Here is a 17,589-nt window from a genome sequence, read left to right as displayed (position 1 = left end):
ATTACTGGACTGTAATACATTTTATGGTAAAACATATTTCATAATGTATTTAATCCTATGTTTTACTGTATTGTCACCCACATTTTACAAATCATAAAGCTAGGCCTCTAATGGGCTATGAACTTGACAAGTTTCTGTTGGCAGTTAAGGGGCAGAGGGGCAGGAATCGAAGCCCAGGAAGTCTGGACCGGACTCACTCGGTGGGGCAGACTGTCCTACTCTGTTTATTTATCTCTCCTCAGCTTCCAGTAGACAAACGTTATTGTCATCAGTTCATTAGTGACGCTAGCTTACATCTGGTAAGACTACGGTTTAGGAAAGGTTGAGGTTTCCTGGGCGATGCCAACTGGACAGCTGTGAGTTAGCCCACTGTTTTCCGTAGCCCACATGGCAGTTTCTTGTATATCAGGTGTCACAGGTCCACATTAGCTTGGTGATCAGAGCGTGGATACAAATGAAAGCTGGTGATGAGTGTGATCACCCTATGTCTAATTCCTTTGGTCTACTCCACAGCCCAAGGCTCTTCCCCCTCTCTAGACAGGACCTTATGAATACACCCCTTAGGCCCAAAGGGTAAGAGAGAAGAACAGGGCAAACCCATTACTAGAAAATAATTACCAGAGAAACAATTCCTATTCACATGCCTTGTTGATGAAGGCTGGTATTTTCGTTTAGACTGGGGAGACTTAGGGAGTGCACTCCATGTCAGAAACAAGCACGATTGGTGGGCGCTCTGAGCATCCCTCAGTTTTAGACCAGTATCCACAGTCCCTGCCTCCCCTCGACTAGGCTGCATTGTCTGGCTCCACGGCTTTCCCCAGGTGGGATCTTTGATGCCCCGACTTACCTGCAGCTTGACGGACTCTGGTAATCGGGTCTGTAACAAGCCTTTGACTGGAGCCTCCTTGCTGGACTTTTCCCCCGCCTCCACTGCCTTCTCCTCCACCTGAGTCACTTCCTCCTTCTCCGCCCCTTCTTCTGTCTCCCCACTGTGCTCCCCAAACACAGAAGGGTCGATCAGGAGGAGAATCTGCCGGGCGTCATCATCGTCAAACACCCCCATGACCAGCAGGGTTCCAATAAGCTTCAGCACAGGCACAAACTGGAATTCCACAGACCCCCCAACAGGGTCTCGGATGTGAGTGCCACTGCAGCGCACGGCCTCTGTCAGCATGCTCAGCGCCTTGGTCTTGAGAGTATCCAAGGGGATCTCGGGGCTCTGCTTCTGGTGCTCCTCACTGGTCACGACAAAGCAAGGGGTGGAGAACCTGAAGCCTGGCTTGAGGCACGTTCTCAGGCCCACCCCCGGCAGCCCGTGCCTCTTCGACTCGTCTGGGTACAGGCGGATCCTCCTAGTGGTGCTGTTAATGGGGATGATGTACTCATTCTTCATCATCAGCTTTCTCTCCTTCGCGTTGGCCAGGTGGATGCTGATGAGCAGGTCATAGAAGCCAGACCGAAGGAGGCCGGGGAGGTATTTGTTATCGATGGCATAAAAGAGTTGGGAGAGGTCCACGTGGCTACACAGGGCGTAGGCGACTCGGCTGTTTCCCAGGGCACACAAGGCGCTGTAGAGTCTCAGCGTGTGGTAATGGAACTGCAGCAGGTCCTCCTGCTCACAGAGCTCCAGGACATCCACACACCTGAGGATGAGACAAGCCATCAACCACTCCATGGGGCGAAAGAGGTGCCAGAATCCAGCAGAGTTCTTGCTCTCTGAACCCTCAGGGATTTCACTCAACCCAACGAAGGCAGAAGGGGCAGCAGGATGGAGGCATCTCTGCCACATTTTCTCTTACAGGTTGTCAACCCTCCTCCCGTCTGGTTCACATCCCATTCTTGATAACCCACCACATCTAACTGCAAGGATCTCCAAAGTCTGTACGACTTAGAAGACATCAGCTTACCAAATAGTAAAGACTCCTTATTAGGGAAATACCCAAAATTTCAATACCAAAAAACATTCAGATATGAGACTGAGGTGCCATGGTTCTCTTAATTGTAGGCTCAAGGGGATCCTATTTCCTGAGGTCAGAGGCCCTCAGAAGGTGTGACAGGCCCTCCGTCAGTCCCCCATCTACACCATCTGTGTAACCGCCTCACTGCCATTCTCCACGGGGCTCTCCCTGTTCACAGAGGAAACTTTGAACTTGAGATGAGCTGGCATGATCAGTCACTTTCTCCTTCCTGACTTTAGAGGTGTCCCTACCTGTGTGTTGTTCCCTCGTGTTGGGGGGTCCAGGGGGCGGGCTCAGATCTTTCTTAGGTTTTCCACTTGGTTTTGCCCCTCACCACGGAGCTGACGACCCTTTGCACTGGCTTACATGGGGGGACTGCTGGTCTTTTCTGCTCCTTCCCTGCGCTAGCCTGCCCTGCTGCGGCCCAGGACCTAACAGAACACCCACTGGGAGGTAGGCAGGTTACATGCCTCCACCCTTTCTCTCTTACTTTAATTTTTTAGTCCAAGAGATCAAAATAATATCCATAAAACAGAATTTATTTAATTCTTATTAGGCACCAGCATCTGCACTATAGTTTTACCTACACATTTCATTTTTTCTGCCAGCCATCCTTGGATGGACATTTATCTCACTGTTTCCATGAGGAGACTGAGGCCTGGGGTACATGAGCACCTTACCCAAGGCCACCGAGCCAGAAAGTGTTAGTGCTGGGGTTGATCCCAGGCCGTAATCCAAGAGTATCTCTTAATAAGGGGAGGCCAGGAGCCTGATTCATCATTCTCTAAGCAGGTGAGGCATAGCTCCTCCTCCTCCTTCTTGCCATCAATAAACATATATTACAGCATCACACTACGATTTTTAATTATGCACATGGAAATGTCCCTAAGTGCGGGCACTCGGAGCTACAGTGAAGGTCCTGCGGCAGGCATATCACAGTGAGCACCCTGCTGTTCTGAGTGAATAACACAGCTGAGAAGGGAAAGAAGAGAAACCAGCAGTCATCCTGGGACCGCGCAGGATCCTCGGTGGAGGAGAAGGCTCCTCCTTCCCTTCTGGGCATGCTGGGCACTGCCTCACGGCCTCGCAGGCCTTCCTGTCCCCGGGGCCCCGCCACTACCTGTTCTCCTCGGGGATGTGGAGCGCCATCATCTGCAGCGGCTCCAGGCACTGCACCACCCAGCCGTGGCGCTCGCTCACGCGCTCTGTCTCCACCTTCAGGAAGCAGCTGGGCATGCGGCTCCAGAGCACAGGCTGGATGGTCTGGACGTCCAGCCGAGGTGGACACTGCGGGACGGGGTTCTTCTCCTCGCTCTTAAATATGGCCGCCGACAGGGGCATCGCGTTCTGGGGCAAGGTGAAAGGCATCAGAGAGGACACAAGCGCAGTGCAGGGGTTCTCAGGTGCTGGCCCAGATAACCAACAGGACTGCTAAGGGCTTTACCAGTATGATTTAAGACCTTGCATAATATAAGCATTAATTCTTTCATCACCCAATAGAAGGGAAGGAGGAGAAAATGAGAAGGGCATACGAGAAGTGAGAGGTGACAGACCCATGTTTTCGGAGGCGCAATGGTCAATGTGCCTTCTCTTGTCTTAGACATTAGATGAGGGGACAGATAGGTACCTTCAGCTTGCCCAGTTCAAACTGAAACAAGGAAGTGCTTGTAGGCTGCAAGAAGACTGCGGGAAACACTCTGGTATTGGGCTCCACCTGAAAACCAAAGCAAATAGAGGTTTGTCTGAATGATAAACTCAGAGGGCTAAGTCCCTGGAGTTTTCATCACTGCCCATACTCTAACTTCGGCGGAGAGAGTTCGCTGACGGGTCATTCTGCACTGCTCAGAAACTCTTAGAGGCCTGGCACCTATTGGCAATTGTTGCCTCTACTCCTCACCTTAAACGCCCCCCCCCCTCTTCTTGGACCAAATAATATCACATCCTTTCATTTTCTCTCTTGGGCAAATGAAGCCAACAGCTTTCTCCAGTGCCCAGGGGAGGATGGTCACAGGTAGGTCACGTTGCCACCAGAGACAACACCTGTTCTTGGTCACTGAACAATGTGATGTTCGGGCTCTTCATAGAGCACAGAGCCACCTGCCCAGAGGAGGTGTTAATTGAGGGCTGTAGGGTAATTTCTGAAGGTGAAGGAACATTGGTCAGGCAAGCCCAGGGGGCTCTTCCAGCACTTTCTAAACCTTGGGACTGCTGATATTTTGGGCTGGGAGAGTCCTTAGGTCGGGGCTGTCCTGTGCATTGTAGGATATTTTCAGCATCCTCGGCCTCTACCTACTAGATGTCGGTAGTGTCCCCAACCCCACCACAGTCATGATAACCAGAAATGTCTTCAGAGATTGCCAAATGTCCCTTGACAAGGAAAGCACCCCTCACTTAAGAACTGCTGCTTCTCAGGCAGGGCTGTGAGGCACTTCCCTGGAATAAGCGGAAGGGGCTGCCTCCAGGGCCTGTGTCCTCTCTCCAAATCTCTCCACCCCCCTCTCTGATTGTAGTTCTAAGTCGTGTGAATTCACTGACCATCTTTTAGCTTCCACATCTTAGATGAAGCATGTGGATTTATTTATGACATGAGGTTCCACTTAACATTTGCTCACTTTGATGCTGGAATTTTGATCAGACCATAAAGGAAAGAATGGGACTCTAAGTCCACCAACTGAAGTCCTTTGCCTTTAAAAAAATTCAAACACTAGGAAATTCTTGCAACTTGTCCAACCAACCAAATTAAAGAATGGTGGGTGCTGTGGACATACCGAGGTGCCCCACAGCGAGCCATCCTCTTGTACAATCCCCCCCAGTGGGACCTGTGTGTTGTTTCCAGCAAAAGTGGAAGGACTGTTACCTGCCAGCAGACTCCATCTCAGCAGATGGAGAGAAAGAAGCAAACTGCTGTGTTGTGAGGGGGCCACATGACAAGGCACTGAGAATGGCTGGCCCCTGGTTACGGCCATCGCTAAATGGAGCCTCAGTTCTACAAATGCAAGAAACTGAGATCTGTCAACCACCACATGAGCTTGTAAAAGAACTGAGCTCCAGAAAAGAATGTAGCATTGTGAGAGATCTTGAGCAGAGGACCTCGCTAAGCTGGGCTCTGACTCCTCCCCCACAGAACCTGGGAGACAAAAAATGTTTGCTGTTTGAAGTCACAAAGTTTAAAGTAATTTGTTATGTGGTAATAGAAAACAAATACATTGAGTTTTCTTTATGTCAGGGAATTTGGTCCCTTTATATAATGAATATCCTCAATACATTTAGACATAAGATTTATAAGAACATATTTTTACAGCTATGACTTAAAAGATTGCGTGCTCTAGTGCTACATTTGCATATGATGAAACAGACTGGACTGGTTAAATCCTCACTTTGTGCCCAATACACGGTGATTCCAGTCTACTGCAGAGGGCTCATAGTTCACGTATAAATATTTGCTTTATATCCACTGATTCAGGTACCCCCAGAAAATACGAGGGGATTAATGCTTGTAAAACCAAAATGTCAGGACAGGACTGCTAGAGCTACCTTGCTATTTATGTCTGAAAAAAGCTTTGTTAGGGACATTCAACAAATAATTATTTAGTTTCTATCATATACCTGCTTTTTGCCACTGAGTTTACAGTGGCGAGACCTGAATAGGAAATTCTAGTCTGAGGCTGGTATGACCTAGGCCATAAAGTAAGACTCATCCTGGACTGACCCTAGATTTCTCAAATACCCATCCAGAACAATGTATGTACGATCCTCAAGTTAGGGCCACCTGAAGCAAGCAGAGCAACTTGAGAAAATATCACCTGGACCAGCAATAAGCCCATGACTCTGTGCTCTCTGGAATAGAGAGATATATTCAGCTAACGGTTCCCTATGACAAGCATTGTCTACCAGTAAGTACACAGAGCTACAGGCTGAAGAGGGTGGTGTGTTTTGAGGTCACTTGCAACCAAAAAACTTTGCAAACCACCCAGTCACATGCCTGGGCCCTCCTCACACCTCCTCACGTGGAAGAGGTGCTCTGAAAGCCTTTAGAATGTCCAGGGATAGATTGATTTCTACTCTGCAGAGTACGCTCCCACCATGAAGAACAATGGGCATTTCTCTTCAATTACTGAAACAAAACTATAACACAAGTGTGGGCTCATGATGGACGTACACAAGGATAAGCATGGCAACTGGGGGGTGTGGTAAAACAGAATCCTAGCTGAATCTCAATGACTCTGGGGGTACTTTTGTGATAGTATGTCACATGGCAGGATGTGACATACATACACCATCACAAAAGTATTAGAGTTAACCTAGAGATGGAGAGATTATCCTTGTGGGTCTAATCTAGTCACACGAGCCGAGCCTTTCACACCCAGGTGTTTTTACCTGCTGGAGGCAGAAGGAAAAGTCAGAGAGATTAGAAACGTGACAAGAACCTGACATGCCCTTAGGGCTTTGAAGACAGAAGAGGCCCCATAAGCAGCAATGGGACACCTTGGAAGCAGTGAGTGGCTCCAACTGACGGCCAGCAAGGAAACGGCGACCTCAGAACCCTAGCCTACACCCACAACTGGACCCCGCCAACAACACGAATGACCTTGGCATGGCTTCCTCCCAGGACTTCCAGATAGAGGCAGCTTAGCCCAGCTGACCCCTTGATTCTGGCCTTATGAGAATCTGCACAGGGAACCTGGTCAAACCTACAGAACTACGAAATAATAAATGTGTTCTGTTTAAAGCTGCTAATTTGCCTGTGGTAGAGCAGTGGATAAAGTGTAGACCTGGAATGCTGAGGTTGCCAGTTTGAAACCCTTGCCCAGTCAAGGCACATACAAGAGGCAACTACTCTGAGCTGATGCTTCCCGATCCTTTCCTCTCTCTCTCCTCTCTCTTAAAAATCAATCAATAAATTAGAAATAATTATATAAAAATAAAGATGCTAATTCTGTGCAATTAATCAACTAATGCAGTGGCTTTCCAGCTGAGGCGGGCAGTCTGACAACAAATACTTAGCAGGCGCTCACTAGGTGCCCGGTCCTGTTTCATGTACAGGGGACGCGCCAGGAAACATGAGAGAGGGCCTCCGCCCTCCAGGAGCTTAACTCTGGATGGGGAACTTACATTTCAGTAGAACGTTACAGTGAGCCCAGTTTCGGGTCTGCTGTGGAGCACCACTGACATGTCCCCCTTTGTGTTTAAGGTACCTTTTATCACTGGCTGATCTATTTTGTCCTTGCAACAACAGACATTCTGTTTCTAACCAGGTGTGAAGGTCAGGGCATAAGAACTGCCCTGAACGGAAAGCTCTGCTCTGTCCTCAGAGCAGTCTGGCTGGTGTGTCAATAGCCAACAGGTAGTATCTCTTGAACATACATTTTATTTCTCATCTCTCCCATGATGACATCCAGTGGGACAGAAAGCCTAGTGGTCTTTCATGGGGAGCTCTAAAAATACTATTTGAGAGAATCCTTCTCTCTTTATTTTGGTGACTGGTTCTTTCTGAATAGAAAGGCAGTGAATAAATATTGCTACCCTGTTCCTCTTGAGATAATTGAAAAATGAAAATGGCTACAGCTGCAGAATAACAATTATCACCCTCCAGGGGGATACGCTAGTGTCTCGCCTGCACACAAAGAGGGATGGCTGGGTGTGAGCCTCCCCAAAGCCCCTGCCTGCATGGAGGAGCCTTGATCTCTCGCCATTCACAGAAACGTCCCTCTGGGCAGGAGGCAGGACGGGGACCACCGAGAGAGATCAGGATTTATACGAGTGAAGGAGAGGCAGACATCGAGAGGGCGGGGTAGGTGCCAAGACACAGCTCAGAGACGACAAGTGTGTAGTCCAATGTCACCCAGGAACTGCTGAGACAGATGGGATTAAACATGGCCAATGTCCTTCACTTTGTTATAACATCTTCTCAACATCATGGTCTCTTCCTTGAGGAAGGCTAGTCACTGCTGCTTCAAATGCCATGGGTTACTTATTAATTTAGGGATGTCCAAAGCCCAACTAAGCCTTAAAGGTTATTAGATGCTTTAGAGCTCTCTGCAGCCCAGGGGAAACCCTTCAGTCAAATTCATTTCAAAAGTTAATGGGAAAAAGCTAATGGATTTTGAAGGATGGAGCATTTTTCTCAAGGAACCAGGGGGTGGGGGTAGGGGGGATGGAATCATAAGAAAGTATAGAATAAAGCCTGGTTTCGCAAAGCCATCTTTCTGGGAACGGCTGGTTGGGCCCCAGCTGCTGGACCAAGCCTGCTGCGTGGTGTTTATGATTCCACTTTTCTTCAGCTACAGAAGGGGGTGCATGGTGTTGCATGCTGCAGGAGGTACCAGGGAGGAGGCAACTGCCTCCGTGCAGCAGCCTGTCTCCAGACCCCCAAAGGCGACCAGCCCATCTGTTCTCAATCACCAAACATTTCAGATTTGGGGAAGCTAACCTACCTCTGCTCTCCAGACGCATCTCTCCAAACACAGCCAGGAAAACCGCTCCAAGAGGCTTGCGGCCCAGATGCTGTAACCTGGGGCTGATTCCCCACCTAGGGTTTTAGCCATTTAAGTAGCAGTAGGATCTTTTTATCAGCTGTTGCTTGCTAAGCTTCCTTAAACAGGGCATGTCTGTGTCCTTATGTCAGCAACCTTCAGGAGGTCCTTATTTCTTATCAATACCTCCTTCCTGTCTAAATGAACTTCTCAACCACTAACCATAAAGCCCCATCCTAGTCTGTCCCTTGTTCCTCAACATGCCCTATGCTTCCCTATCTCCATAAAGCTTCTTGTGCCATTCTTTCAACCCAGTTATCCTCCCTCTCTCCAGGAAAAAAATTTTTTTTTTTTTGGCTTCAAAATCAAGGTTTCTCCATAATAAACATTTCCTTGTGTGGCTCTCCACTCCCCACGCACACATGAGACTCCATTCTACCCTTGGAATGTCAAGAAGGTTTAATATAGAAATGAACTCCTATGTTAGCTCTTTCTAGGCATGCTCTGTAGAAGTCTAGATTTAGAGACTTGCTAACTGTTAAAGTAAAAAAAAAACAAAAATGTCCTTCTTGGTTTAATAGTGTGAGAAATGCTTGGTTAGACAGGTTTCTTTCTAAAGTATTTCTCGAAGTCAATGTTCATTGCAAAACTTCAAAAGGAGGATATAATATGTGTCATTTCCAAGCTTTCATGGCCATCAGGGATGAAATCCTGCTTAAAGGAAATCAGGTTTCTTGGGCTTATGCCTCCTCATTTCTTGTAATTTTATTTTTGTCTATATCTTTTGTCCATTTTTTTTTTGTATTTTTCTGAAGCTGGAAACAGGGAGGCAGTCAGACAGACTCCCGCATGTGCCCGACTGGGATCCACCCGGCATGCCCACCAGGGGGCGATGCTCTGCCCATCTGGGGCGTCACTCTGTCGTGACCAGAGCCACTCTAGCACCTGAGGCAGAGGCCAACGAGCCATCCCCAGCGCCCGGGCCATCTTTTTGCTCCAATGGAGCCTTGGCTGCGGGAGGGGAAGAGAGAAACAGAGAGGAAGGAGAGGGGGAGGGGTGGAGAAGCAGATGGGCGCCTCTCCTGTGTGCCCTGGCCGGGAATCAAACCCGGGACTTCCGCACGCCAGGCCGACGCTCTACCACTGAGCCAACCGGCCAGGGCCTCTTTTGTCCATTTTTAAAATTACATTTTTCAATTACAGTTTACGTTCAATATTATTTTGTATTAGTTTCAGGTGTACAGCACAGTGGGTAGACAGTCATATACTTTACAAAGTATTTCCTCTGATGTTTCCAATACCCAACTGGCACCATACATAGTTATTACAGTATAATTGACTACAGTCTTCTTGTGCTTAATGTGTACAACTGATTAATGTGTACAAACCTATATATGTACAACTGATGGTTTTCCTCAGTTGTTCTATCAGAGTTCCCAGTCATTGTAATAGGAAAACACTATTATATATATATGGATTCTATAAGGAAGGTATAGGAAATGAAACTAACCTTTTGCAAAGGGTATATACTCCCTGGCAAATCAATCAGTTTGTATGTATCTATATTTGATCATAAAAGTTTCTTAAAGAGTATCCCTGTTCACCTTAAACTTTACATTTTGTATGGCACAGATAACATTAAAGTTGCATAAGAAATGTTTATGGAATAAATGATTAACCTTCTAGAGCCCATCTCTATGGGAAATCTTTCTTATTTTCTAGAAAGATAGCCAGCATATCTGATCAACCAATTAATATGATATTCACCCTTACCCCCCAGCTCTCTGTCTCTGGACAAAATGAAGCCACAGCTCTTTTTTTGTTTTCCAAGATGGCTAGTGAGCCATGTAGGCTAATCACCTGCACACACCGTGATGGGGATGCTGAGTACGGACTAGAATGAGGAGCAGAGACCTAAGGTGGGGGGACACTGCTATCTTCGTCCCAGAAGCCAATCCTACCTGGTAACAGGTACCAAGTTCTCTTCCATTGGCCGAGAAGGACAACATGCCCATTGCCAGATCCAGGAGGCAGCCGATCTCCAGGTCCACGTTGCTGCGACTTGTTCGTTGGGAAGTGGCCACAATGTCCCCACCCCAGATCATGTAGCAGTTGCTGCGTTTCACACTAGGAGCCCAAAAGATGAAAGACACAGAGTAGGGCCTGGGGCAGTTTGCAATCAGGACTCAGGGATGAGCCATCCCAGGCTTCCCAGTCCGCCTCCAATAACTATTCTTACATAAATTCATTCAGCTTCAACCCCAGGTCCTCAGACACAAACCACAAAGTTTAGGGTTGTGGAAATCTATCAGGCTACTTCAGCCCACGGAGCACAGTGTCTGGGGAACAGTTTCCTGGCTCCATGTCAGCCTACCTTTCTGAACCAGAGAATGGGGATGGTAGTATCCTCACCCTCAAGATGGGGAAACGGAGGCACAAGGGTGGGGTGAACTCAGTAGCAGACTCATACAGACATTTGGTCTATGAGGCAGGAACACAAATCTGTGTTCCTGGTGTTAAGGTCAAGAATCGACCAACACACTTGGAGACTCAGGCTGGTTCCTCAGTAGGAAGACCTTCAGGCAGGGCCAGTGCACGCTGCTCCTTCCAGAGAGTTATAGCCATTTCCAGGTTCCCATAAAGGTTAAACGACAGCCGTGTTACTCCTGCTTTTAAAGGATTAGAGTACTAAGCACATTGCTGACCACTACATAATTCAATTAGTATTATGACCAGGCCATGTTTTGGTCATATTTTAAAGGGCCCAAATTTGAAATACCTGAAAATATCTAGAAATCGATTCTGTGTTTATTTCTTTTTATGCGAGACAAAGAAGAATTACTGAGCACCTACTGTATTCTGGGTCTTATTCTAAGTGCTAATGTATCAGGTAATTCTCACAATACATGCTGTCACTGAGACTCAGAGAAATCATGTCCAACAAGGCACTGCCAGCAAACTGGGGTGATAAACCCAACTAGGATGACCACGTCTGCCTTTTGATTTTCTGGTTGAAGAGGAATGTCTGGATTGTCAACTACTTTTGCATATTTTTCTTTCCAACCTGAACCAGATGTTGCTTATAGCATCTACTCTGTGTCTCAAAATATGATAGACATTCACTTACAGTAATAATAGCAGTTCATGTTTATTGAGTGCATGGGCTATGGTGCTGTTCTAGGCATTTTTCTATGTATTATCTCATTGAAGCCCCACAGTACTCTATAAGATTGGAACAATTATTCTAATTTCATAGATGAGGACATGGAACCCAGGAAGGTTGGTGGCTGGTCCAAGGTCACACCCACAGTGAGTACTGGAACCCAGTTTAAAATACAGGCAGTCTGCTTTCATAGGCTGCGCTCTTAACCACCTGCCCACATAGGTCCTCCTGACACAGCCATGGTGTCTGGCTCCTGACCATGGGTCTTTGATGAGCCAGTAGCCTCTAAAGAGCACAGACTGCAAAAACACTCCTGACTCTATAGGGAGAAAGGTCAGCTTATAAAACAACTTATATCTCTCCACATGTCTGCATGGGGAAAGACTCCATTCAGTCTCAGGTGGAAGCAAGACGTGGTCTCCTGGGTCACCTCTGGGCCATACCTGGCCAAGGACTGTTCCTTTGGTGGCAGTGCCAGTGGACTACTGGGAGGGTGTGGGTGTGCCTGACGTGTGTTTTCCTTAAAGATCCCTAATTTCCACTCAGTGGTTATTATTCACGATTTGCGATGTCTCCTTTCTGTTCTCTGAGCTTTCAGCCATGACAAAGTCTTGGGATGAGGAGTTCTGAGTTGACGAGTTGCTGTGTACTGTGGTACATCACTGTGTTTCTTCTGAAGGGGCTTCTCTCAAGCACCCAGGGGTTTTTCTATGACTTGTTGTTCTGATGTTGTAGAAATTGGGGCTTGCCCAGAAATCATGAAGAAGAGTCTGAAATAGGGCCCAGACCTCCCCACTGTCCACATGTATCTCCTCCCATCCCTGGGCCGTGTTTTATATACATGAGGAAATGACCCACCACTTTCCTGCCACAGTACCCACTCCACCCATTTACTTAAGGATTTTAAGCTTGCGCTTTGTTTTCCCTTTTAATAGAGGGTAGATGTTTCCTTCTTTTGGGGTGTGGGGTTAGAGGGGAGAAGACTGCTGGGGGGAGGGAGTGAGGAACCCCTTACCTTTCATGGACCCGGCCTCTTTCGTCCCCCAGAGTAACAGTCACTGTACAGTTTTTATTCAGGTCGAACTTCTCACTGTACAAGTGATAGTCTGGAGTCACCCATCCGACCCAGACGCAGGAGGGGTCCTGCCCAGCGAAGATGCGGATTGTGTAGTAGCACTGCTGGAGAGAGACCACAGACCAGTGAGTGGCCCGTCAGGGGGCGCGCTGCAGAGCAGGCATGACGCTGCAGCCCAGTTGGCCCTTTTTTTCCCAAAAAAGCACACTTATTTCTGAAGGTATGTGGTGCTGGACTCTAGTCGTGGAAGGAGGGCTGACTAGAGAGCCTGACTTCCTCATTTTTCTGTTTTCTGTTCTGCGTTAGCATCTCCAGAATCAAGCATTTCGTCTACTACCCTATGCTCAGAAGATAGTGGCAGCACTCGGAACGGCCAGCACAGAACTTGAACCTTTTCCTGGACACTGTCTGTCTTTGCCCTGAGAGAGGGAACAGCCCAGGCTCAGAGAACTCCTGCTATACTTTCTACAGGGAAGCCCAAGATATTGTTTTTGAAAATCTTGGAAAAGATGCTGCAAAAGAAAGCTCCAAGAGCGGCCAGACATGCTTTCTGGGGTCATCAGGGTCATCGACAGTGGAGAATTACAGCAGTTCTTGGCAGATGCCATAACTTGTGAAGTGTATCTCGGTGCTATAATAATAACTAAAGCTTTAAGGTAAGTGACAGCTTCATCATGTTCTTTATGAACCTGAGCACATTTACTCTTAAGTTACTTGTATTTGTTGTCTGTTTTCTTTTTAACTGGAAGATAAAATGGTCAGCCAATCAAAATTGGACTTGAATTTTGACACTGGGAGCTATTAATTGTGTGACTTAGAACAAGTCATTTGTCTTTTCTGTGTCTTAGGGTGTATCATATCGTCCACTCATGGTGCTGCTGTGGGAATTAAGCGGGAAGGTACCCAGCACGGTGCCCTGTGCATTCTAAGTGTGTGACTGTGGCAGCAAGAATCCCCTCCCTGATGGCCGTTAGCCTGTGAATGCAGGATGGTAGGACAACAACAGAAGGGATGACATGCATTTCTTCCAAAAACCATGTTTTTGTCAGATGCTAAAAGAAGACTGAGAGAGAGAGGAAAAGAAAGAAATGAGGACATGTGGCTTTCTGATTACTGTCTCGATATAGAAAAGAGACCAAAAGCAGCCTCCATTCTCTGGGCTGGTTCCCTGGCTCCTTCTCCTTTGATAGCTTTCAACATTATTCCTGGCACTGCTCAGAGAGATAGGAGACTTGATTCATAGAGATGGGAGAGTATACAGAAAAGAGCAAACAAAAGGATTAAATTAAGACCCTCCAACTGATGTTCATTTCAGTTAGAAAGGCAGACTGGGCCCCCGGTGGCCAATGGACAAGTACACAATTATGCCCAATTATGCTCCAGGTAGACCCTCTGCTTTGCACAGAGTAACTGTCTTTTCCTCCCCCTCTTGAGAAATGCTGTAGATGTGTTTTGGAAGCATCAAGATGGATATTAAAAGACAGAGTAATTGGCAATTACAGAGGATCTCCAAACAGATCTTTGCTGTAAGGAGCATATTACCAGGCACAGCAAAGACTCAAATAATTAAAACCATAATTGAGCACATTTACTTACTGTTGTTGTTTGAGAGAGGATTTCTTGCATCTGTTTCCTGGCGGGAAGATAATCCATGTTTTAGTTACTCAGCTGCAGAGAGAATCCCACAATTCTGACAGGGCAATTGATCTACCTTTAATGATGAAGCAAATTTAGGCAACTAGTTCCTACACATGAGTGATCCCGATGGGTCTCGGGACAGGTTCAATTGTAACGGGCTACCACCAGCCAGGGCTGTGACTTCCAACCCTTGCCCTTCAGCACAGGGGGTGGGGCATTGGAAAGATTGTAATAATGCATGCAGGGACCTCTCTGAATACATTTCCCTGTTCCCTCAAGGAGCTGTGCTTGCTTAAAGCTTGGTAGATGGGAAATCCTAGAGGAGACCTGGGCAGGAAGAGCTCCAAACAGGCAGACACACATCAGCGGTTAAGAACAGACACGAAATGAAAGAAAGAGAGCAAGGAACAGATAGATCACTTATCAGGAAGGAAGAAGCCACATTACCCATGGGTCACACAGCTTCTGGGTTGGACATTGCCCATAATTATGCAAAGAAAGCAGTATTCACTTCCAGAAGCTTCTAAGTTCACAGAAAGGCAACAGCAACTGCACCTTCTCCTTTTTCTCCAAAACAGTAATTTAGGCTGTGAGGAGGCCAGGGACTCAGAGGGCTCAAGAAGAGGAGAAACTCTTCCATTAGATGTGACCCTGTTTAGTCTGATTGGTCCCCTAATTATGCACTGCACACGTGTACACACACACACACACACACACACACACACACACACACACGTGTGTGCACGTGTATGCATGGACACACAGATTCTCCTTTTTTTACCTGACTGAACGCAGAGAGAACCCTACCCATAGAGTTCTATTGGTGCTGAGATAGAGTCAGAAACAGACAGACGGAAAACTGACCCACGGCAGACAGAGAGAGTGCCTCTGAGAGCGGGAGGCCTCACCCTCACCTCTTCTGGAAGGCATCACTGTCCAGGCAGGGGCTGTGGCTGAAGGAGGAGTGGCACTCGACGGGCATGCTGAGACGGCAGTAGATCATGCTGGCATTGCTATTCTGTGTGCCAAACGTCTTGTGCGTCACCTTGAGGCACGGAGGGCTGTCCATGGTGCTATCAATCCTCACCACCTGGAGACACCAAGGGTCCTTTACCTCAGTGGTCCCCAACCTTTTTTGGGCCATGGGCTGGTTTAATGTCAGAAAATATTTTCACGGACCGCCTTTAGGGTGGGACAGATAAATGTATCATGTGACCAAGACAAGCATCAAGCGTGAGTCTTAGATGGATATAACAGAGGGAATCTGGTCATTTTTAAAAAATAAAACATCATTCAGACTTAAATATAAATAAAACGGAAATAATGTAAGTTATTTATTCTTTCTCTGCGGACCGGTACCAAATGGCCCACGGACCGGTACTGGTCTGCGGCCTGGGGGTTGGGGACCACTGCTTTACCTGACACAACCAAGAGCCTGACCTTGATCCCATCCTTCCTTCCCTCATTGACATTACATATGTCAAAGCTTTCTGTGAACTATAAAGGTTGTCACCAGTGATGACTAAAATCATTTTCATCATTACTTGGGCCTGGATCTATAGAAACCAGTAGCTCTTTCTCTGGCTGGAGAAATCAAAGATGTACAGAACACTCCCACTGGGTTTTCTGCAAGGCCAAGGGTGAACAGGTGCAAGACGGGGGTGAGGTGGAAAATGCAGCATAGTGTCTACCCAGACTGACTTTTCAGGTCAAGGGGCAAGTGGCTAAAGAAAATCTTCACAGAAATTTCCACTGTCAGTGAGCATGAAAATATCTCCAGGACAGGGTGCTGGAGAGTGCCAACCTGAAGAAGAAAAACCACAGCTCCCTCGGAGGGTCCTGTCTCCCAGCAGTGCATCCTCCATCTCTGCCACAGTTGCAGCCTGAGCGCGGAGGAGCCTGAGCCCCTCTCAATACGGGGAAATTCCCAACACCGGGGAGCAGGCAGTGCAGCAGAAGGGGTTGGAGGGAGAAAGACCCAAACTGGGTTTTTAAAAATGTGTGTGGGGCGTTGGGGGACAAGGGAAAGTAAAATTGGGCTTATAATAATGTCCTCATGACCCAGGCACTTCTTCCTGCATTGTAGAGACTAGTTTTTATCCTGGGGTGCGCGAGTGTGCTCACATATTTTCGTGCAGTTTGTCAGTGTTCCTTAGTGGAGGGTCTCTAGAGTCTGTCAGTTTGGGAACCAGCTTTCTAAACAATGGCTGGGCAGGAATTGGGAGAAATAAAACTCTCCACTGTGTAAGACGGTAGGGAAAGTGTGGGATTAAGTACTGGTGCCTGTTAAATTTAGACTGGATGCTGAGTTAGGGAAGTGATAGTCAGGGAGAAGCAAGCTGCTGAATCTAATACTCCAGTGTAGCTGATCTGCCTGAATTTCCATCAGTCCCCGACCCCTACCCCCCACATCATGAGAAAAACCATGGTGAGCATGGGCAAAATGGAGGCAAGTAGATGTGAAATCAGAACCCAAATCAGGCTCCTTACAAGGTTTGGCTTTACTCAACTCCTCCTACAATGTGGTAGCATCATGATCAATTACTGTACCTCAGCTTAAAATGCTGGAAATGGTTCTGCAGAAATTAAACAGGGCCTAAAAGACATCAGTTTATGAGCACAGAAGAATTGTGTCTAGGACATCTTAAATAGAGGTACTGAACCTATGTAGAAAAATGACATTTACGGTCTCTGAGTACTGTATTGCTATCACAATAGCAGTACTGGAATGTCGGGGAAGACACAGTGGCCCAAAGGCTTGGAGACTGATCTGCAAGGCTGTGTCTGCAAGGTGACTGGCATTTGTCAGATGTCACTGAGCTGCCCCAATTAAGATGTCTGTAGCTCTAATCCTAAGGGCCAGCAGGGAGGTGGCTGGTGAGCAGCCAAGGCATGGACGTAGGTAAGCAGCTGCCCTGTGACAGGAAGGAGCATTAGCAGGAGCTTAGTGCCTTGGCCCACCTGCCCTGCCAGGGCCACCACAACGTGTAACACTACCTCTATATGTGGATGATCCTTGGGCACGTTGACAAATGTTGGGAGGCGCTTGCTGAACCACATCGCAACATCTCGGTTCATGTTGACAGCAAAAGGCTCAAAGCCCTCTTGGAGGCCGCACATGGTATAAAACTTGAAGGTACTGGCATCCATCCCGAGGTTCATGCGGCCGATCTGAGACAGTCCCAGAGAGCAGATGGGAACGAAGCCTGCAGAATGGTGAGAGAGAGCCCTGCCTTAGCCCGCAGAACTGCCCAGGAAGCGGCGAGGAAGCCAGATGTTTGC

At 47.5% G+C, this 17,589-nt stretch overlaps 1 protein-coding gene across 1 annotated transcript in view; it reads right to left on the bottom strand.

The window, feature by feature from the left end:
* RYR3 (ryanodine receptor 3) overlaps positions 1-17,589 on the bottom strand; it is a 605,631-nt gene that overhangs the window by 211,065 nt on the left and 376,977 nt on the right. The window contains 8 exon segments of the mRNA XM_066388565.1: positions 848-1,643; positions 3,079-3,305; positions 3,586-3,672; positions 10,393-10,558; positions 12,610-12,773; positions 14,266-14,302; positions 15,222-15,397; positions 17,305-17,513. Coding sequence (XP_066244662.1) covers positions 848-1,643; positions 3,079-3,305; positions 3,586-3,672; positions 10,393-10,558; positions 12,610-12,773; positions 14,266-14,302; positions 15,222-15,397; positions 17,305-17,513 — 1,862 coding nt within the window.

The sequence above is a fragment of the Saccopteryx leptura genome, chromosome 6 (assembly GCF_036850995.1).
Source record: "Saccopteryx leptura isolate mSacLep1 chromosome 6, mSacLep1_pri_phased_curated, whole genome shotgun sequence".
Taxonomy (NCBI): domain Eukaryota; kingdom Metazoa; phylum Chordata; class Mammalia; order Chiroptera; family Emballonuridae; genus Saccopteryx; species Saccopteryx leptura.
Note: the sequence above shows the minus strand (reverse complement) of the source record. Positions and strands in the feature narration are given on the sequence as shown.